The sequence below is a fragment of the Rattus rattus genome, chromosome 3, assembly GCF_011064425.1.
Source record: "Rattus rattus isolate New Zealand chromosome 3, Rrattus_CSIRO_v1, whole genome shotgun sequence".
Classification (NCBI taxonomy): domain Eukaryota; kingdom Metazoa; phylum Chordata; class Mammalia; order Rodentia; family Muridae; genus Rattus; species Rattus rattus.
In genome coordinates, this window is record NC_046156.1 from 122,374,031 (window position 1) to 122,395,967 (window position 21,937).

A 21,937-nucleotide genomic window follows, 5' to 3' on the forward strand; every position below is an offset into this window, starting at 1 on the left:
AGCCTACACTGACCTCCAGCTACAGTCATTCTGCCTCAGGGTCTAGTGTGCTGGGATGTTAGGAGTGTGTGTGCATGCCCAGGCCAGAAGGATACATTTCTGAAGATGTCTGTAAGGGTAGACGTTAGCCCCCCTGTTCTCTTAGAATGGATCACTATTTCATGAAGAGATCTGCGTGTCTACCAGTCTTGCCTGTGAGACCAAGAGCACTTGGGAATCACAGCTGTGCTGTGTGGCTGTCATTGCGACTTCCTCCTTGTTCTCCAGAACACCTGCTCTTAGAATTCTGGCCTGTGCAGAACTCTCAGTTCATGGGAAGGCCTGTGAGAAAGAGAAACTGAACTATAGCCCACAAACTTGGCTTGTCTTCCAGCTAAAAGGTAGCCCTGCTCCCTGAGAGAGCCGTGGCTAACAGTGTAGCTGACAGGGCAAAAAGTGAAGGATGCTTCTACTTAACCACCAAGCCCTGTACGAAGACATTGAGGAGCAAAACAGATGACTACCGCTGTGCCTAGCCTGCTGTGTGACACCCTACCACAGGCACGAACACACACACACACACACACACACACACACACACACACACACACACACACACACACTGGAACACATTGCTTGTACAACTCCATTGTTTCAGGGTTGCTTATATGTAGCAAGAAAGAACTAATCAGATGTTTTTAATCACCAATACAAACAGGTCAGAGTGGTTCACTGAAATATGCTATTCAAAAGTTTTCTTAGGATAGGGTGAGCTAATTAGTGAATATTTAGCTGACCAACAGTGCCAGAAGTACTTGTCAACTGTGGTAGAATTCAGTATTTGATAATGTTGACCCAATGCAAACTATAGGATCCTAGGGAAATTGTGTGTGTGAGTGTGTGTGTGTGTTTGTGTATGTGTGTGTGCATGTATATATATATATATACATACATATATACATACATATACATATATACATCAAAAACGTGAGCCCTACACTGAGTCTTTGACATAAAATGAAGTTTGTGTTCTTTCCACTGTGCCAAGTCCCTTTCAACAGGATTCCCAGAACAGGAAGTACAAGGTGACGAACAGGTAACATGTGCCTGCACACTTCCATTGTCTCTCCCATGCCTGTGGTGGACATCAGTAGCCCAGCATAGCACTCTCCTAAATTCTCCGAGATGTCCGAGGAAGATGGGTTTGAGGCTGTCCTTGCCGAGCACCTGAGGGAAGGGACCCAGGAGCTCTCAGCATATACAGCAGGAGTGTGTGTGTGAGGGACAGGGTACTGAAAGGGTAAGCTCAAAGCGTACGCTGTGAAAGGGTTGGGACCAAATGAGATCTGCATGAGCCACAGAGACAACTCCAGTAAGACTGCACTGTGTTCAGAAAACCTGGCAGAAAAACCCCAGACCTCACTTCTGGCGGACACTAAGGAGTCACGCTTCTCCCTTGTATGAGGAACTCTTAAGGTCTTATATGAAAATTTCTTTCAGAGCCTATTCATTTTAGTTGTGTGTATGTGTGTGTTTATACGCATGTGTGGAGGCAGTGCCCTCAGAGGGTGGGAGAGGGCATTGGATAACCTGGACCTGGAGTTACAGGTGCTTGTGAGCCACCTGATGTCTGGACTGGAACCTGATGCCCGTACATAATTTGGCCTCATAACTGGAAACCCTTCATCTCTGAGGGGCCATGTTGAAAACTGCCCACTTTGCTGGCGCTATCATCTGTGGCGCACTTGGCAAGGTCACAAAGAAGAAAAAACATTGAGTGTCTCTAGAGTGTGATTTGAAAGCAGAGGTTACAAGCCTGCAGCGCTGTAGATGTGAGGAACGTCCACTGGGAAGGGGATTCAAATGGGCACAATCAGGATCAAGGGCAGAAAGTCTCTGAACAGGACCAAAGGGGACACAGACCTCTCTGTAAGTAACTGACGCCGAACCCCTAGGAAACCAATTCCTCTCTTCTGAGCGTGAATCTGAAAGCCTCTGAGAAGGTCAGGAGTGAAAAACAAAACAACTGTCTTTGTCCTTGAGTACCTAGTAGATGCAAGTCCTCCTGGTGAACACCATCCTGGCCATGAGGGTAAAAGATCCTGGGATTCTGTTTCTGAGGCTCCCCTTATGTTCTGTTAATAAAGTAGAATGTGACACTATGAACCCAGTGAGTTCGTGATCTAAATGCTACTGTGGATCATCAGGCTCAATCCTGAGGGCAAGCTTCCACACAGCCAGCAGCACCTGCAGCGAGTTGTCTGTGTGTATGAGTGTGTATGCATATGTGTGAGTATATATATATATATATATACATGTATATATATATACATGTATATATATATATAAAATGTGTGTGTATGCACATGTATATGTGTGTACTTGTGTGTCTGTGTGTCTGTGTGTGATCCTGTGTATCTCTTCGGATGTTTCTATTTCTTTCTTGCTTTCAGTATCTGACTCTGTCTCTGTGCCTTTGAGTTTCTCTCCACCAGATCTCCCCCGCTCCCCTCTCTCTCTTTTCTTTACCCCCCACCCTCTACAGGTCTCCTTATTCTTGGAAAAACCAGGAGCTGTGAGAATCCATCCACACTCTTGGGAAGTTGCTCTGGGAAATGAAAATCTCACTGACTCTCCTTTCCAACACACAACCCTTTCTTTTTTTTTTTTTAAAGATTTATTTATTATATATGAGCACACTGTAACTGTATTCAGACACACCAGAAGGGGGAATCAGGTCTTATTACAGATGGTTGTGAGCCACCATGTGGTTGCTGGGAATTGAACTCAGGACCTCTGGAAGAGCAGTCAGTGCTCTTCACCGCTGAGCCATCTCTCCAGCCCCCAACACACAACCCTTAAAAGTAAGGGTTCCTTTCAGAAAATAAGGGACAGGTGACAAAACGAATATAAGACGTAGTAGGCTTGTTTAGGTGACGAATACATCTTTATTTCTTTTTAGTATTCCGACTATTTGGCTGGCATTTCTGCCCACATCACATTTCACATCATCAATCTTTTCGGGCTCTGCAGTTCCTACTTTGGAGCTACTGATGTCTGTTCCCCTGATTGTCTCCAGAATAGATTCAGTACCCCAGGGCTTTCCACTGTTTCCTCAGGTGCTTGCCTTTCAATATACAGTTGAAGGTAGAGCCATATGTACACAGGATTAAGAGGGAGGCAATCACAACAAAGGAAAACAAGTATTGGAGTTGGCCTAGTTATGTGACTCCATGAAACAAACTGAATCCTAGTGGTTTGCTAATCTGTGAAATGGGGATGAAAGACTGAGGCAGGGAGCCTTAGAAATACAAGTGTTCCCTAAGTACCAGCTTCCCTTTGTTTCCAGCCTTCAAGTTTAGGACTTATTACTGAAACACGCCACCAAAAATTAGACTACTCAGGCTGTAGCCAACCACCCTGGCTCTTTGACGTGTACGTCTGGCACTTCTTCATTTTCTTCTTAACGGAGAAAGAGCAACCAGCATTCATTAGGGAAAGCAAAACTTTGGGGAGAAACCACTTCATCATCCTGGTATCTTGCTGTTTTCACATCTGTGGTGGTGTGGCTTTTAACAAACACGGAGCAGCTGCATTTTCTTCCCAGTCACATTCAGAGTGCCGTGTCTGGCCTCCTTGTCTGTAGGTATGAGTGGATTTTACTCCCGGTGATGTTGGGGAGCAGCTGATAAGGAAGCATTGGAAGGCCGCGGGGGTGTCGAGCTCTCCTGATAATCTTTAAACCCTTCTATGGCTCTGCAATCCTGTTACCCAGCTCTGTTTCTTTAAATTGTTTGACGTCAGAAAGAGAATGCTATAGCAACCGTCTGTCAAAGTGGAATTAACTCCAAAGAAAGATGGGGGTGGGGAAAGGAGAAATGCCCCTTCAGAAGAAGCAAATTGGAGGGAGACATTTATTTTATGACATGTTCAGTATAAAACGCCAGAGAAATGTGAACAAAGTCGCTTGAGGTGCATTGGCGTTTAAAGAGCAGAGACCTGGCAGGGTGCTGGGGAAGGCTTTCCAGTTGTCAGTGACAACAGAGTGTAACTTCCAAGAGCTGACAGTCAAGAGGCAGGCTCTGTGCGAGCATGGGGATGTTCAGGAATGTTTTCAGCAGCTTCGAATGTGTGTTTGTGTGTGTGTTGCGGGGTGGGGGTGGGTGTATCACTAGCTTTATGTTTCCAGTCGGGCATCCACCGACGGCTGCTTGGCTGGATTGACTTCAGATTTCAGAGCTCAATAATTGCAGACCGCACCTGTGGCTCTCCTGGCTCAACCCTAAACCCTGCTTCCCGCCAGAGCAGAGCGCCCAGGCCAGACACGGGCCAGGCCCAGCCTCAAGAAGTCAGGCACACAGCTTAGACGGCGCGTCCAGGGGCACACGGGTAAATCGAAACTGCCAAGGATGCTCTTTCCGCTTCCCAAAACCGCAGAAGCTGCACGCCTTGCCGGCGCCTACCCCTTGCACCCCGGCCCAGGCCACGCGCAACCCCGCCAGTCCCCCCTCCCCAAGCCACACGCGCCCCTGGCCCTGAGTGCGGCAATCAACCTCCACCCAGGCCAAGCGCGCTCTGGGTTCTCCGAGACCCTGGAGCGCCCCCCGCTCCGGATCGCGCTCGCTCCCGCCAGCCCCGACCCGAGCCGAGCCACGCGCGCTGCTGTCTCGGCGCGTTCCCAGACCCTCTCCCCGGCCTCGCGCGCCCCCGCCCCCGCCCCCGCCCCCGCCCCGCGCGCCGCTCCCGGGTCCCCGCCCCGTCCGGCGTGCAGGGCTCTGGGTGTGGTCGCCGTCTTGTGTTAGCGGAGCCTACTGCGGTTCGCGACCCGCAGCCGGGCGCACAGCAGCAGCGCGGTGGTGGCGGCCAGGCTCCAGGTAGGTGGCAAGAGCGGGCGGCGGGCGGCGGGCGGCGGGCGGCGGGCGGCGGGCGGCGGGCGGCGGGCGGCGGGCGGCGGGCGGCGGGCGGCGGCGCGGCGGCGGCGGCAGGCGGCGGGCGGCGGGCGGCGGGCGGCGGGTCTCCGTGTGGATGCGGATAGCTGGGCGCTGGGCTCCGTGTGCACTCGGGCTCCGTGAGGACGCGGGCTCTCCAGTGCTCGGCGAGGCCCAGGACGGCCTGAGGGGTGCGGCTGCCTGGGAGCCCAGAGGACCTTAGCTGCAGAGCACGGAGCCCCCACCCCTCCAAGTTCTCCACGGGCTGCTGGAGCCCCGGGTTGTTGTTTTTGGACGGATACTGTGTCCCCAAGGCTTGGTTATTTTTAAGGGGGGATTGATAACGGATTTTGGATATTTGCAAGTTTAGAACAGGAGAAAGCGGTTTCCACCCCCTCATCGTCCCTCATTTCTTTCTGCTTTTTCAAAGTTGAGAGATGGCTTCCAGTTGTGGGTGATTTTGTTTTCTCTACTCCTCACTCAACACCCCCCCCCCCGTTTCTTGTAAAAAGGTGAGAATATAGCCTGCTATGGATCCGTGCCCTACCGTGCCTTAAGACAGAAATGTAATTAATTATTAGTTCCTTTCAATATCGCGGACTGAGATGGTGGTGACCCTTTATATTTTTCAGTTCATCAGGATGTGATGGCTGACACATCCTCAAATGAGAGGGAGGGAGGGTGTTTTTTGTTTTTTGTTTTACAGAGGTCGGACTAAACTGTATATATATTTAGTCTCTGCCAGTGTTCATTGCCAGTTTACTGAAAGTTTACTGTATATTTTAATATTTTGATTAAGAGCATTTAAAGAGTCTTCGTTTTTGCATTTGGGGTTTGCCGCTGAATTTAAAACCGAAATAGAAACTTTAAAAATATCATTTAATAAATATTGCCAGACCTCTTATGTCTACACGGTATTAGTCCATGACGCTGATTCTGCGTGCTGTGGGTTCGCTTAACTGCGTGCCTTAAGCTCATGATCAGTAGACAGGAAGCAGTTTTGGTCTTTTGTGAATAAACATATCAGCATGTGTTTTTACTCTTTAAAAATAGATCTGGGACACTTTCAAAGCTAAGAGGGGGAGCTAAGTATTGGGCATTTGTCTGCCAATACCAACTAATGTTGGAGATTGAGTGAATTCTCTGACTTCTATCAAGTGTGTTTTTAAGTTCGGTGGCTTGGTTATTCCTTCCTTTGCCTTGCTGACTAGTTTAATCTGATTTATTAAAGGGACTGTTTACGGAAGCTCTGTCCTGCATCAGGGGCAGTGAGCTGTACTGTTGTGTCATCTCTTGGTCACTTCTTAAAGGACACATTATACCTTCCACAGGCAAGGCAATGTTAAATGGCTCCTAGTGGTCTTGTTAACTCAAGTTGGATTCAGGACAAGGTCCCTCTGTCCATAGAGTACATATTTTTTCCTCTAGAACACATTCAGTTAGTCTTAGGCTCCGGGAGTCCTAGGCTCAGCCATCACTGATGTACCCATAAAATTTCCTAGGTATGTCAGAAACCCGTGCTGGTTTCTCTGGTGTGATTGGTACCGTTTACTGGTGTTACTTTGTACAGTCACCTGTCAGAATTCTGTCCCTGGCATCCCTGGGTCAGTGCCCCTTTTTCTGGGGCACAGTTTTTCTATTGGCATCAAATAAGTAATGATGGCTTAACTGTTCCTCCAAACTCAAACCTCTGTTTGAACACGGGCTCCAGAGAAACAACTGTCACCACTCTGGAACGGTGGACGCTAGATAGTAAACAACTCCAGGGGTTGGGGGGCTCCCCTGGCATCCCAGCTCCAGCAGATGAGGCAGGAGGGTGTTGTTGAGAGAGGCTCTAACCTGGGCTACAAGGAAGGCCCTGTCTTCCAACAACAACCTGCTTTATAATGAGGGGATCCATTATGTGTTAAGCCAAATGCTCTCATAGCTCCTTCCTGTACCACCATTCCCTCTCCCTGAAGCTTCTGTGCGTCTGTTTTTGCAGACAAAACCAGTCTGTTTTTATGTTGTTGTGTAAATATGGTGTCGTATCTACCAGAAAACACATTTTTCTCAGCGTAGCATTCTACCTCAGCTACTGCCCTATGTCTTTCTGTCTGTCTTTCTTTTTTCTTTTCTCTCCCTTTCTCTTTTTGTTTTGTTTTGAGACAGGTTTCTCTGTGTAGCTTTGGCTGTCCTGGAACTCCCTCTGGTCTGGAAATCACAGAGATCTGTCTGCCATTGCCTGCTTCCAGAGTGCTGGGATTAAAGGCTTGTAACACCACTGCCTGGCTTTTATTAAAGTCACTTTAAATTACTTGTGTTCCCGGGCACCTTAATGCCAGTGCCTAAATAGGCAGCCATTTCAGCTCCCCAGAAGATAGAGTTATTAGGGGTCCTTAGGAGGCACTTGGGTGTTGGGCACTGCCTTTCTTCTTCTGCGGTCTGCTCTCGTAACAGCTGAGCATCCCTCCACGTTTAATCACCTTATTCTGATCTCCATCGAGAAAGGCTAATCCTGCTTGTCAACTGGACACACCTTGGTGGAGGAACCCAAAGAACTGTCTTCATCCGATTGGCCTTCGGGCGTGTCTCCGGGACATTTTCTCCATTGGCAATTGATATCGGAGGCCCAGCTCTCTGTGGGTGCCATCCAGAGGCCAATGGACCTGGGCTATCTATGTAAGACAGGTAGCCAAAAGTGAGCCCGGGAACCAGCCAGTGTCCCTCGGAGGGTTCCCCTGTAGCTCCAGCTTGAGCTCCTGCCCTGACCTCCCTCACTGAGGACTGTGACCTGGAAGTGTAAGCCAAATCAACCCCCCCCCCCAGATTGCACAGACAAACAAGCTGGGATAGCACCTTAAAAAAACAACCAAAAAGTCAAAGCCCTTTTATTTCATTTTTAGTGTGTGTGTGTGTGTGTGTGTGTGTGTGTGTGTGTGTGTATATGCACAGGTGGGCATTCATGGGTGAGCAGTAGCAAGCCTGTGGCTGTCACAGGACAGCTTGCAGGCGGCATTTCTCTCCTTGGTCCTGGGGGGTTGAACTTGGATCTTCCCGGCTTGTTGACAAGCGCCTTTCTCTGCTGAGTCATCCTGCTGGCCCTGGGAAAGCCTATAAATACAAGCAAGACAGGTAGTCCGTCTGTAACTCTAGCACCAGGGGCCCAACACCTGCTGACCTCGTTGGGCACTGGGCATGAGTGTTCACACACACACACACACACACACACACCAACACACGTACATAAACAAGCTGGGGTGGGAGGCTTTAGGATATGTTTCCTTTTTTCTTTTCTGAAACCCCACAATCGAGTGCAAACATCGGATAAGCCAACACCAGAAGGAAAAGAACCAGGTAGGGTTTGAACACAGGACCGACCATTTTTGACCTCATTGTAAAATGAACTGGGGAAGAAAGGTTCGATCATGGCAGGTAGCTCTTACTTGCACGGAAGTAGTACAGCAGTTGTGAAGCCATCTTGTGGTTATCGTCACCTTGTCACCTTGAGATGAGTGTGGGGGGGAGGGGTGAATAAGAATGGCTCCCATAGGCTCGGGGTTGAATGTGTTTTTACCAGCTGGTATACTGTTTAGGATGGATTAGGAGGTGTGACCTGCTTGGAGGAGGATGTGTCACTGAGGGTGGGCTTTGAGGTTACCAAAGCCCGTTTGAGCCTCTTTCTGCCTCCTGCCTGTTGATCAGGATGTAAAGTTCCCAGTCACTGTTGCAGCCCTGGGCCTGTCTGCTTCCCAGCGTGATCATGGACTAGCCCTCTGAAGCCGTAAGCAAGCTCCCAGTTGAATGCTTTCTTTTGTAAGAGTTGCTTTGGTCATGGTGTCTCTTCACAGCAGTAGAACAGTGACTGAGACAATGAGCCAATGTATTGGTATTGTAGAAGCTGGAAATTTTACTCTAAGAAATGAGAAGTAAGGGTTGGGTGTGGAGTTCATTGGTAGGGTGCTTGCCTAGCGTGCTAATGCCCTGGCTTGTACCCTCTTCACCTTATAACCGAGTGTGGTGGCGCATGCCCCTAAGTCCAGTACTTGATTGGTGGAGCAGAGGGTCAGAGGTTCAGTGTCATCCGTGGCTGCACGAGTTGACACTGGGCTAGGCTGGGCTGCGCGAGTCCCTGTCAGAAAGGAAGAGAGGAAGTAAGGGAGGGGCAGTGAAAAGTCTCTAGCATTAGATTGGGACAAATGGTGTCAATATGATTAAAAGCTGTGAGCACACTGGCACACATAAACATGTATGTGCTTGCACATGTACATAGCATATATGCATACATCTCCCAGCTCTGGCTGCTGAGGATGACGCTGAACTGGCATGAGCGTGGCCAGTGGCTTATCTACACGGCTGAGTCTAGAGCTGGCACAAAAGCTCTAGGTGAGCCTTGAACTTTGTGCGGCAAAGCAAGGTGATGCTGAAAACAGTGCTGGGGAATTTCAGAAGGACATAGCCTGAAAGTCTGGGAATGGCCTGGTCTGAAGAACCGAGGCACCAAAATAAGTAACGAAGGCCCAAAGGAAAAGAAGGGGAGGGGGAGAGGGGAATCCCCATGTGCCCGAGAGGCCTCCATGACCTGGAGCAGGCCTACTACTACCTACCTCTTGCTGTCTGCCCCTCCTCCCCCCCCCCCACGCACTCCTCTTCCTGTTGATCCAGCAAACAAGGTTGGCCACTTTAGAGCTTCCGTTCTTCCTGTTTCTTCTGCCTGAATCCAACTCAGAGCCTGATGCACGTGACCAGCATCCTAACACCCCCAGCTCCATCCCCAGTCCTGTCATTGTTTCTTTTGAGACAGAGTCTCACTGTGAGATTCCACTGTGAAGTGAGGTGCTCACCATGAGGCGCTCGCTCACGGTGAGGTGCGGGCTGGCTTCCCCCTGGTGGCAGTCATTCTGACTCAGTGCCAGAATCACACGGCATGCGCCACGCCTGGCTCCTTTCCCTTTTGAAGGCACGCCTCATTTCCTGATTCCATTCAACTCTACTTAAATTAATTTATTTTACAATAGCCTCCCTAATCACCTGGGATCTAAGTCTGGCTGCTCTCCCGCATAGTTCTTGTCTGTAGTTAAAGTTAGGTGGAGAGCTGCGCTCTTGCTTTGGGTTCATTTCCTAAGCAGATAAGAACCGAGACCCTGGCTTAGTTGCTTCTCCTTTGTTGCTGGGATAAGCTATTCTAACAGAAGCAGCTTAAGAGGTAAAGGTCTTATTTCAGCTCACCGTTCAAGGTACAGTCCGCTGTTGTTGGAGAAGCCCCAGCAGAAGGCGCCTGAGGCAGTTGCTCACCCTGTGCAGGCAGCAAAGAAGCAGAGAGGAAATGGTGATGCCACAGTGAGCAGATCTTCCCACCTCAGTGATGAAATCAGCACAGTCCGCAGAGGCGTGCTCATCCTCAGGTGGTTCTGGAGTGTCAGGCTAAGACACTAAGACACTAACCGTCACAGCTCCGGGACAGTGAGAATCTTGGCTTTTGATTATTGCACCTCCAGAACCTGGGGGATCCTGGTGCGTGGTTGGCACAGATATGGATGGCTGGATATGGTTGGCGGAATGAGTGTAAGCAGTCGTATTTTCCAGCGCTCGCACTTGAGGACTGTCTCTGAGAGGGACCGCATGCTGCACAGAGACTCCTCCAGCACGGTTGAGTGAAGCGGCACAGCTCCTGTGGGAGCCAGTGAGTTTCCAGTGTCGCTGTCACAGCCACCTTTCTCTTGGCTGCCCTCTGGTGGAATAAAACTGACAAGACGTGAGTGAGTGGATAGGTCACTAGAGATACTAAAATAGAAAACTCATCACCAACTGGGTGATTCCCTTTAAAAAAGAAAAATCACTAAACCAGAAACTCATCTGGTAGAGCCCTAGTCTAGTACGTGCAGAGTCCTGGGTTTGATCCTCTTTAAAGAAAAGGTGTGGTTGCCTATGCCGGTGATCCTAGCAGAAAGTTATTAGAGAGGCCGCTTAGTGTGCACCATTGCCCAGTGCACACCATATCCCAGTGTGCACCATTGCCCAGTGCACACCATTGCCCAGTGCACACCATATCCCAGTGTGCACTATTGCCCAGTGCACACCATTGCCCAGTACGCACCATTACCCAGTGTGCACCATTGCCCAGTGTGCACCATTACCCAGTGTGCACCATTGCCCAGTGTGCACCATTGCCCAGTGCGTACCATTGCCCAGTGTGCGTCCTGGAGAGCTTTCCTGACAGATACTCACAGAGCATTCCCTTTGTTCTGCTTTGAAGTAGTCCTCACATAAAATGAAAATTTCCCTCATCACTGGGGATTGAACCCAGATCACCCTTTCAGCTATAGAGAAATCAACACAGTTCTATTCTGTATCCATTTGGTATACAAGGAGATTGGTCCCTGTGATCAGAGAGCAAGTCGTGACTGAGTCTTAGGATGTATGTATGTATGTATGTGTATGTATGTGTGTGTATGTTTTATTACACTTATTTTTATGTGTATGTATGTTTACATGAAGGTGTGCACACACCATAGTGCAGAGATCAGGAGACAATTTTTAGGCTCCCCTGCTGTGTGGGTCCCAGAGATTAAACTCAGACTTGGCAGCAAGTGCCTGTACTCTTTAAGCCATCTTTCCAGGCCCTGAATTACATGTGTGCGCACGCACACACACACACACACACACACACACACACACACACACACACACACACACACACCAAGCCAAGCTGGCCTTGAACTCAGAGATCTGCCCGTCTCTGTCTCTTGAGTGCTGGAATTAAAAGGCCTATACCACCATGCCCTGTAATATTTTATTTTTCAAAAGATTTATTTTATGTATGTGGGTACAGTCGCTGTCTTCAGACACACCAGAAGAGGGTGTCAGATCTCATAACAAGTGGTTGTGAGCCACTGTGTGGTTGCTGGGATTTGAACTCAGGACCTCTGGAAGAGCAGTCAGTGCTCTTAACCTCTGAGCCATCTCTCCAGCCTGTGCATGTACTCTTAATTCCTGAGCCACCTCTCCAGGCCCTCCCCCTAATTTTTATGAGTTTCTCACAAAAGCACTTTGTCTAGGACGTGGTGGGAATATGGGGCTTCCACTGTTTGCTAATGTGAATTTAGGACGCAGGCCTGCATCTGAAGCTGGACGAGGCTTTGTTCTCTAAACCGGCATGTGCAGCAGAATTAATCAGAGTAGTTAAAGGTTTAGAGGAGCCCTTTTTTTTTTTTTTAATTCTTTTTTTTTTTCTTTTTTTCGGAGCTGGGGACCGAACCCAGGGCCTTGCGCTTGCTAGGCAAGTGCTCTACCACTGAGCTAAATCCCCAACCCCTGAGGAGCCCGTTTTTATTCTAGAATCCTGTAAGGTAAGTCGGGCATAGTAAAGCTAGGCATGGTAGTACTTTTGGGAACTCAGCACTCAAGAGGCTTAAGACTCTGGGCTACATAGCAAGTCCTAAGTAGTTATTTCAGGAAGCTGAGATTTGTCAGCAGAGATCGCTAGTGTGCACTGCCCAGCCTGGTGCTGCTCTGAGGGCTGCTGCCCACCATGTATTGGCTTACACTCTCCTGCAGGAATTTTCATTCCTACCTGTGTGGGTCGCTGTCCCAGGTCCACCTGGGTATTTTGAGGCCGTGTAGGCACCTGTGATCCCAGTGCTGGGGAGGAGACAGGAGGATCCCTGGGACGCAGCAGCTAGGTAGCCTATGAATAGGCAAGCCCAGATTCAGGGAGAGACCCTGGCTCAAAAGCCACGGTGGAGAGTGATTGAGGCAGACATGGATGTCAGGCTCCAGCCCACAGCACACACAGATGCACACGAAACTACTGCACACGTGCACACATGAGGTCACAGACACATCCATGCCACACACAGCTACTAACAAGCATCTTTCATGCTTCGTTTGAGCTTTGCGTCTGTGTGGATTCTCAGTAGCTAAGGACTTACAGATGGACTGACGGATCCTTCACCCACAGAACAGCATCATACAGACTACAGCATGCCCCCCTTTGGTGAAAGCTCTGTGGATGTCTTAAGACGTGTCGTGAGAAGGACATTTGAGTCGCACCCCTGCGTTGCTTTTATTTGATCAGTGAATCTGTGTGGATCCAGCGCTCACTGGCACCCTCTGATATCTGTTACGGGCACAGCCCAACTCTTAAGGTACCTGATAGGAGGCTCCGAGGCGCTCTCTGTGAGAGTTGTGTAAAGTGCGTTGTCTGAATCAGATGCTCAGCGCCGAGGCACTCAGCTTGTAGCAATCGAAAGGGCACCATGCTTATCAAATGCTTTTCTAAAAAATATTAATTTCAGTTGCGTTCTTGACTTCAGTGCCATGTCTGTACTTAACTGTGATACACAGCAATATTACCATTTGGGAAAGTCTTTGGAGACTACACTCTGCGTTTCTGATGATTTTTAAAAAGGGATGTGTGAGAGCTGGGGAGAGAGAGAGAGAGAGAGAGGGAGAGAGAGAGAGAGAGAGAGAGAGAGAGAGAGAGAGAGAGACCGACCAGAGTTTAAAATGCTCGCTGCCTAAGCATGGAGTCAAATCTCCAGAACCCACATAAATTGGATGGGCGAGGCAGCTGCAGGAGGCATAGTCAGTGGATCCTCAGAATAGCCTGGCTGCCACAACCAGCAATAGCAATAAACTCTGGGTTTGATTGAGAGACCCTGCCTCAATGAATCAGATTGAGCAACAGAGAATTATTTTTCTCACACACTTGAAAACATGCACACATATGTGCTTGCCTTAGTCAGGGTTTCTATTCCTGCACAAACATCATGACCAAGAAGCAAGTTGGGGAGGAAAGGGTTTATTCAGCTTACACTTCCACATTGCTGTTCATCACTAAAGGAAGTCAGGTCTGGAATTCACACAGGGCAGGAAGCAGGAGCTGATGCAGAGGCCGTGGAGGGATGTTACTTACTGGCTTGCTTCCCCTGGCTTGCTCAGCTTGCTTTCTTACAGAACCCAGGACCACCAGCCCAGGGACGGCACCACCCACAGTGGGCTGGGCCCGCCCCTCTTGATCATTAGTTGAGAAAATGCCTTACAGCCAGGTCTCATGGAGGCATTTCCTCAACTGAGGCTCCTTTCTCTGTGATAACTTCAGCTTGTGTCAAGTTGACACACAAAACCAGCCGGTACAATGCTCCACATGAAAAGAAGAAAAATGAAGAAAGTATGAGTATCTTTAATACATTGTGAATGTGTAGGTTTGTTTTCACATACGTGTAGCTACAAGGGGTGTGTGTGTGTGTGTGTGTGTGTGTGTGTGTGTGTGTGTGTGTGTGTGTGTGTGTGTGTTTAGAGGTCAGCTGCAGAGGGCTTTGTGCAGCCTTGCTGGTGGCCACCCACGTTGAGTATGGTTCGCCGCTGACGGTAAGGATCCATTTAGTAAATTCAGAAGATTAGTTATTGGTTGACCCTGGAGACCTATTGGATAGGCTAACATCCGGCTCTCCTCCATGAACTGTCGGAAATCATTCTGATTTAGCATCACCAGTAAGTCTTCTTGCCACATAAGGATATCGAGGCTGATGGCACGATAGCCTGCAGATGGTATTTCTAATACATAGGAAGTGCAGAGAATAAAAGAAAACAAGTTAAACGCCATAAGAATGTAGCTAGAGCGTGGTACAGTAAGGGTGCAGCTCCCCTTCCCCGACACAGTAACATGCTTGTCTCCTGCCACCGTGACTTCTTTTGCTCTGTAGAGTAAAATTTCTTCATTTCCTAAGGTAGTTCAAGTTCGCTTATTCGAGAGGGACCAAAGTGTCTTAGGCACTGATGCTGTAGTGAAGAACAAAGCAACAGCCTGCCTCAGGTCAGTACATTACGGGGTGAAACAGAGCACAAGTGCGCAAATACATACAAGTAGTGTTGGAAGTAAGGCAAGGCAAACGGCCCCAGTAGTGAGGGCGGTGGGTGCAGGTGGGGACCGGGTCTCTGACACTGAACAGGCAAGGGTGGGGGGTTGAGGGCGGAGGGGGACGGGGACCCCCTTGAGTGAAAACAGAGGCAGGAGCATTCCAGAGACAGAGAAAAGCAATGGGAAGACACCAAGACTGGAGCTCCCTGGGTGTCTTCAAGGAGCAGCAAGAGCTCTTCAAGAGCAGGGGGAAGGAGGGGTGTCGGGGTAGGCGTGACTATGAGAGAGCAAGATGGAGACAGTGCTGTTTGACCTCTGTCAGTCAAGATCAAAATCAGCTTTAGGGTCCGGGGACGTAGCTCCATTGGTAAAGTGCTTGCCTTGCAAGCAAGATGAGCTGAGTTCCCTCCAGAACCCGCACAAAGGAAGAAGCCTGACCTGAGGACTGCTCTGGGAGCAGTCAGTTCCCAGCAACCACATGGTAGCTTACAACCCTCTGTAATGGGATCCAACGCCTTTTTCTATATACATAAAATAAATGAATCTCAAAGGAAAAAAGAGAATATGCCTCCGTAAGATCTGGAAAATCTAATCAAGATTTTCTTGATTAGTGATTGATGGGGGTGGGGGCAGCCCATTGTGGGTGGTGCCAACCCTGGGCTGGTGGCTCTGTAAGAAGGCTAAGCAGGCCATGAGAAGTTACCCAGTGAGCAGCACTCCTCCCTGGTGTCTGCATCAGTTCCTGACTTCATGATCCTACCTGATGGAGTTCCTGTCCTGATGTCTTCCGACCTTCAGTGATGAACAGTGATGTGGAGTATAAGCCAAATTAACCCACCCCAGCAGCAATAGTAACCCTAATTAAGAATCCAGATTGTCCTCTGGCTTTCACACATGCACACACGCACACACCCCACACACAACACACACATACAACATACACAACACACATACAACATACACAACACACACACAACACACACACAACACACACATACAACATACACAGCACACACAACACACACTTTCACACACACACATACACATACAGCACACACATACAACATACACAACACACACACATACAACACACACAACACACAACACACACACATTCGCACACACACACAACACACACACAACACACATACAACATACACAACACACATACAACATACACACACAACACACACACACACAAGATGGGGGGAGGGGGAAAGGAGGGAGGGAGGTAACTCAACTTCATTTTGAGAGTGGAAAACATGGCAGGCCTTAATACAGAAGCGGGACTTGTATTCTGGAAGTGTGCTGTAGACATGACTGGGGAAGAGTCAACAGCAGAAGAAAAGAGGTCAGGTGAGAGAGGATGGAGACGACCAAATTTAATAACAGTATAGGCAGACAGACTCCATCAGCTCCTAGGACAGCCGATAGGATCAATAATGGAATAGATGGGAAGGTCTGAGAGAAATGGAAATGAATGATTGATTCTCAGGGTGTGTTGTTCTGCTCTGTTCTGTTCTGTTTTCTGAACTCAGTTACAGCAATAGAGTGACCATTTGCAGAAATGCAGGAGAGTCAGGGTGTGGTGGAGCGCAGCTTTGGAATATTAAATCTGAGTTTCCTGTAAAGCCATCCAGGCTGGGTCTGGCCCACACCTCTTGTCTTAGTTATCTTTGTCTTGTGAAAAGACACCATGACCAAGGCAATTTATAAAAGAAAACATTTAATCGGAGTGGCTTGCTTACAATTTCAGAAGGTAATTCTATGACCATCGTGGTGGGAAGCACAGTGCTCAGAGCTCACATCCTGATCCTCAAATTTGAGGCAGAGAACACAGACTGAGCCTGGCACCAGCTTTTGAAACCTCAAAGCCCATTCCCAGTGACACACTTCCTCCAACAAGGCCACGCCTCCTAATCCTTCCTAAACAGTTCTACCAACTGGGGACCGAGCATTCAAATACATGAGCCCATACTGACTCACAGGCTGTTCTCATCCTGTAGCCTCATCCTTGACACCTTGGGAGTTGGAAGCAGAGATTCCATTCAAACAAACTCAGACTGGGTGCGGTATATGCCTTCATCCCAGTACTTGGAGGACAAAGTCAGGTTGGTCTCTGAGGCCAGCCCGATCTACATAGTGAGATCAAGCCAGCCTCTCCCTGGACCTGTCTGTTTTCAGTTCTCTATGGTTTGGTCTTAATCTCAATCTCCGTCTCAAGATCTTGACCTCATCTTGTGACCCTTGCTGATGTGAAATGAGTGACAGAAAGACCAGCTCTCCTTATATAGTGGTTTTCAGCACCAGATGGATGAATTAAGAATGTGACCACTCCAAGGTATGGTAGAGGAGGAAGTTTTTATTATGGATATGAGGGAGACTCCAGCCAGAGCATTTGGAAGAATCCAGGACAGGTAGAGAACGTAGTAGACTAAACATGGCCAGCAGACTGAACTGGGGGTGGGAGTGGGAGATGAGAGGGAAATAGCAGAGAAAGTGAAGAGGAAAAGGCCAAGAGAGAGGGGCCCAAAGGACCAGGACAGCTCACAGCCAAAATGGTAGAGTTACATAGGAATGAGAAGCTGTGAGGGGGGGCCCATGAGCTGGAGGAGTTTGTGGGGAAGGGGATGGGGTGTGAGGAGAGCTGAGAGGAGCAGTAGGTACCTAGGAGGCTGGAGGCTGGCCAGCTTGTGCTTTGGTATGCTCATAGGTAGTGCAGTTAGCAGCTTGTCCAGAGAACCTGACACTCAAGAACCTGACACTCGGCGTCGCAGGGTTTTCCTAGAATAGCAAGGGTAGGTATCTAGGGCACTGTGTGGCATCTGAGGATGCTGGGATGAGAACCCCGGAAGGGTGTGTGGTGGTGGTGGTGCATGATTTCAATCCCAGTACTCAGGAGGTAGATCTCTGAGTTCAAGGCCAGCCTGGTCTACATGAGTTCCAGGTCCACCAGGGCTACAGAAGGAAACCTTGTCTCAAAAGGAAAGGGGAGAGAGGAAATAAAAGACGGAAAAAGAGGAAGGAAACAAAAGATACCTACGTGAGCTGTTTGGAGACAGAGACCACTGCTCACACGGCAGTGCTGGGAACTGGTGCTGGCTCTTAGGGGAGCTGGCTACATGCAAATGGCTTGTGTGGGATACCACAAAATTCCTGAGTGATCCTTCTTGGGCACATGTGTGTGCAGGCCGTCCTTCATGGAGAGTTTGTTTCTGAGTATCCCTTCGTTGGTGTGCGTGTGTGTGGAAGGTTTGAGTCCACGTTGGTATAGACAACTTTCACGTCACACTCCTGCATAAAGTCATCTATAAATGATCTAGATGTTTATCCGTTGTGTAGTCTTAAGTGCTGTGCCACGGGCTGTTTCGTTTATGTTCGGAAGGACTAGAAAGTTATGTGTCTGCGCTTTACTGTAGATTAAAGTACAATGAAAATGACCCTCCCCTCCCCCCTCAGCTCTTCACTTGAGACTCCCGAGGGAAGCAGCCACACAGGATGAGTGAGCTGGAGCAGCTGAGGCAGGAGGCCGAACAGCTCCGGAATCAGATCCAGGTAGGAAATGTCCCTCCACGCCGATGCTTCACTGCTTAGTTTAGTTTCAGCAGTGTGCGGACACCGTTCATTCGTTTATCCGTCGATACATAGCAATTTATTCATGAGGCTAGAAGTGGTCAGCTTGAGCTAGCTGTGAGACAGGAGTCCAAGGTTAGCCTTTGGTAGATAGCACGCTGAAAAGCCAGCCCAAGCTAAGTAAGACACGGTCTGAAGGAAACAGTATGGAAATGGTTGTGTTATTTTTGTCATGCTTCTGTAGAACACTCCCAAAACCATTCCAAACGGCCACCCTTGCTGGCCAGGGCACAAGTGGGTGGTACGCCTACGGCCGTTGAGATAGCTCAGAGGGTAAAGTTGCTTGCTGCCAACCCCAATGACATGGGTTCTATCCCTGGGACCCACACGGCAGAAAGAAAGAGCAAATTCCTGAAAACTGTCACCTGACCTCCACATACATGCGGTGGTGAGCATGTCTCAACACATAAAGTAAAACTGGAAAACTGACAGAAAGTAGAGTGCCTAATGTAGCTGAGAGACAGGTGTAGTGATGATTCCTCACCCGGGAAGGACCTGTGAGAGAGAAGAGAAAGGCTACTGGGGGTATAGTACCAAAACACCTGCCCAGATGAAAATGTTGTCTTGAAACCCACTGCTGTTATACACCAATGGGAAACCTTTAAAAATGCTCTTCATACACTGAGGATTGTGGATTTTTGCCGGGATCCATGAGGCAGATGTTATAACATGAGGAACTATCTCACCAGTATGGGGTTGTACAGTAGTAACAGTAAAAGACGGGTGTGGTATGTTTCAGTCTTGGAAATGAACTGAAATGCACAGCCAAGAAGGAATGGAAAACCGTGCAGAGTGTTTAGAATGCTGCCCGTGGTGGCTCAGGCCTATGCTTGCAATGTTCTGCTGAGGCTCCGGCAGGAGAATCTTGAGTTCGAGGCCAGCCTGATCTACACATTGACTTCTAGGCCAGCCTGGTCTACCTCAAAAACAAACAAAAAACGATACTTAGAATTTTGGGTCATTGTAGATAGGGAAGGGCTGCCGAGTGCTTGCAGGCAAGGGCCCATGGGAGGGGCCTGTAAATGAGTCACAGGAAGTTATGTGACTGAAGAGGCAGCAGTGGGCAGACACTAGCTTTCAGGAACCAGGAGGTATCAAGGGAATAAAACTAGAAATGAAAGCACAGTAATAAAAGCCCCTGGCAGCGGGTGGAGGAAGGAAAGACACTGGGCTGTGAGTAGTGCCTACCTCTTTTCACAGAGAAAAGTAAACGTGAAAGACCATTTACAAATATCAGCAAAGAATAAAGCAGTGTGTTAGGATTCACTGCTGTGAAGAGACACCATGACCAAGGCAACTCTTATAAAGGACAGCATTTAATTGGAGCTGGCTTATAGTTTCAGAGGTTCAGTCCATTGTCATGGCAGCAACCAGGCAGGCATGGTGCTGGAGTATGTAGACCTTGATCAGGAGGAGGCCAGGAGACAGACCACCACACCAGCCAGGCACCAGCCAGGAGGATGCTCTCTTCCACAGAGCTTCAACTCAAGCCTATTCCCCACAAGGATGCACGTCCTCCAGCAAGACCACTCCCTGTGGGCCAAGCATTCAAATCCATGAGTCTACAGGGACCAAACCTATTTAAACCATCACTCAAGGAAAACCCTGATAACCTGGAATGTAGTTGGGGCCCTTGCCAGTACTGATAATTGGTTATTTCAAGATCAACAGTTCTCAACCTGTAGGTCGCAATCCCTTTTGGGGTTGAATGACCCTTTCCGAGGGATTGCCTAAGACCATCAGAAAACAGAGATATTTACGATTCATAACAGTAGCAAAGTTAAATTATGAAGTAGCAACGAAAGTAATTTATGGCTGGCGGCCACCTCAACATGAGGAACGGTATTAAAGGTCACCTCAGTAGGAAGGTTGAAAACCACTGCTCAAGACGTTGTGAAAGCAAAGAATACTCTGTGGAGAGATGCTGTGAGAAAGGAGACAAAAATAAAAAGGGGAGAGATGAAGAGTGGCCAACAGTAAGTGTTCCCCCAGGGACTGAAATCGTGTTGCCTTTAACAGAGGAGGTTATATTCCTGTACCCAGGGGTGTAGTTTAGTAGCTGAGCCAGTGTTTAATATGTGCAAAGCTCTTAGCCCCATCCCAGCACCGATGATGATGATGATGATGATGATGATGATGATGACGATGACGATGATGATGATGATATATGTCTGCACACTGGACTTGCACACCTAAAGTGTCTATTAATGGTTACAGTCACAGCATGCTTGCAGTTTTAGCTCTCTGAGGCTGGAGACGTGGCTCAGAACTTCTGAGCACTGGTTGCTCTTCCAGAAGACCCAGGTTCAGCTCCTGGCACCCACACAGATGATAGCTCACAACCATCTTTAACTCCGTTTCCAGGGTCCCTCCGCCCTCTTTTCCCCGGAAGGCACCAGGCATGCACATGCTATTCAGTCACATTTAGACAGAACACTTATGTATCCAAGTGAAATTTGAAACAAATTTCAGATGTAAAATTCTTGGAAGTAAGCCTGGTAGATGTCCACGACCTCAGGTTAGGAAGTAGTTGCCATGCCCCACACTGCCTGGGATTGACGGAACTGGGTGACAGGCGTACTCACGGCAAGGCTGGCATACGGCGAGCCGTGTGCTCCTCTGCAGGCGCACCAGCCGCAGCCTGGGAACTGAGCCACTTATGCAGCACCAAGGAGGAGAAGGTGGGTGACTCAGCTCGGTAGGAGGTCTCTGTCAGGGAGCCATGGCAGGCTCTAGACCTCCAGGAGGAGGAAGCTATGGTTGATAGTTTTCACACACACTGGTTTTAGGTAAAGGTCAACCGTTTGTCAACACCCACACTCGGACCAGGAGAAAGGCTGTACCAGTCTCTGAACCTGAGCCAGAGAAGGCCTTGCCATTCTCATGACTCTGCGACACGGTCATGTCAATAATAAACATCCGTTCAGGACTTTATCCACTCCCCACAGTTAAATATGACATTGGAAGTACAACAAACAGGAAAAAGGGCCCAGAAAGTTGTGTCTCATCAAATAAAAATACACAAAGCTCTTGCAGAAGACCCAAATTCAGTTCCCAGCACTCACATCAGGAGACGCACAGCTCACCTACCCTCCAGCTTCCCAGATTTAACACCCTCTCCTGGCCTCTGCAGGCAATTCACACACAAATGCACACACACACACACACACACACACAAATACACACATGCACACAGACACACATACACCCACACACAAATACACACACCCCCACACACAAATACACACGCACACACACACATGTACATTCATGCACACACACAGACACATACACACACAGACACACACACAAGCATACACACACACACACACACACACACACACACACACACACAGACATGCACACACATACACACACATACACACACACACACACACACACACACACACACACACACATCACACACAGACACACACAGATACACACACACACAGAGACACACACACAGACACACACACACATACACACACACACAGACACACACACAGACACACACACACACACACACACACACACACACACACACACACACCCA

General features: G+C 48.8%; 1 protein-coding gene across 1 annotated transcript in view; it reads left to right on the forward strand.

Moving 5' to 3' along the window:
- The first annotated feature begins 4,727 nt into the window (after positions 1-4,727).
- Positions 4,728-21,937, forward strand: part of Gnb4 (G protein subunit beta 4) — a 37,821-nt gene continuing 20,611 nt past the window's right edge. The window contains exons 1-2 of the mRNA XM_032898541.1: positions 4,728-4,853; positions 18,208-18,303. Coding sequence (XP_032754432.1) covers positions 18,247-18,303 — 57 coding nt within the window. The 5' untranslated portion in view covers positions 4,728-4,853; positions 18,208-18,246. The remainder of the gene's footprint in view (positions 4,854-18,207; positions 18,304-21,937) is intronic.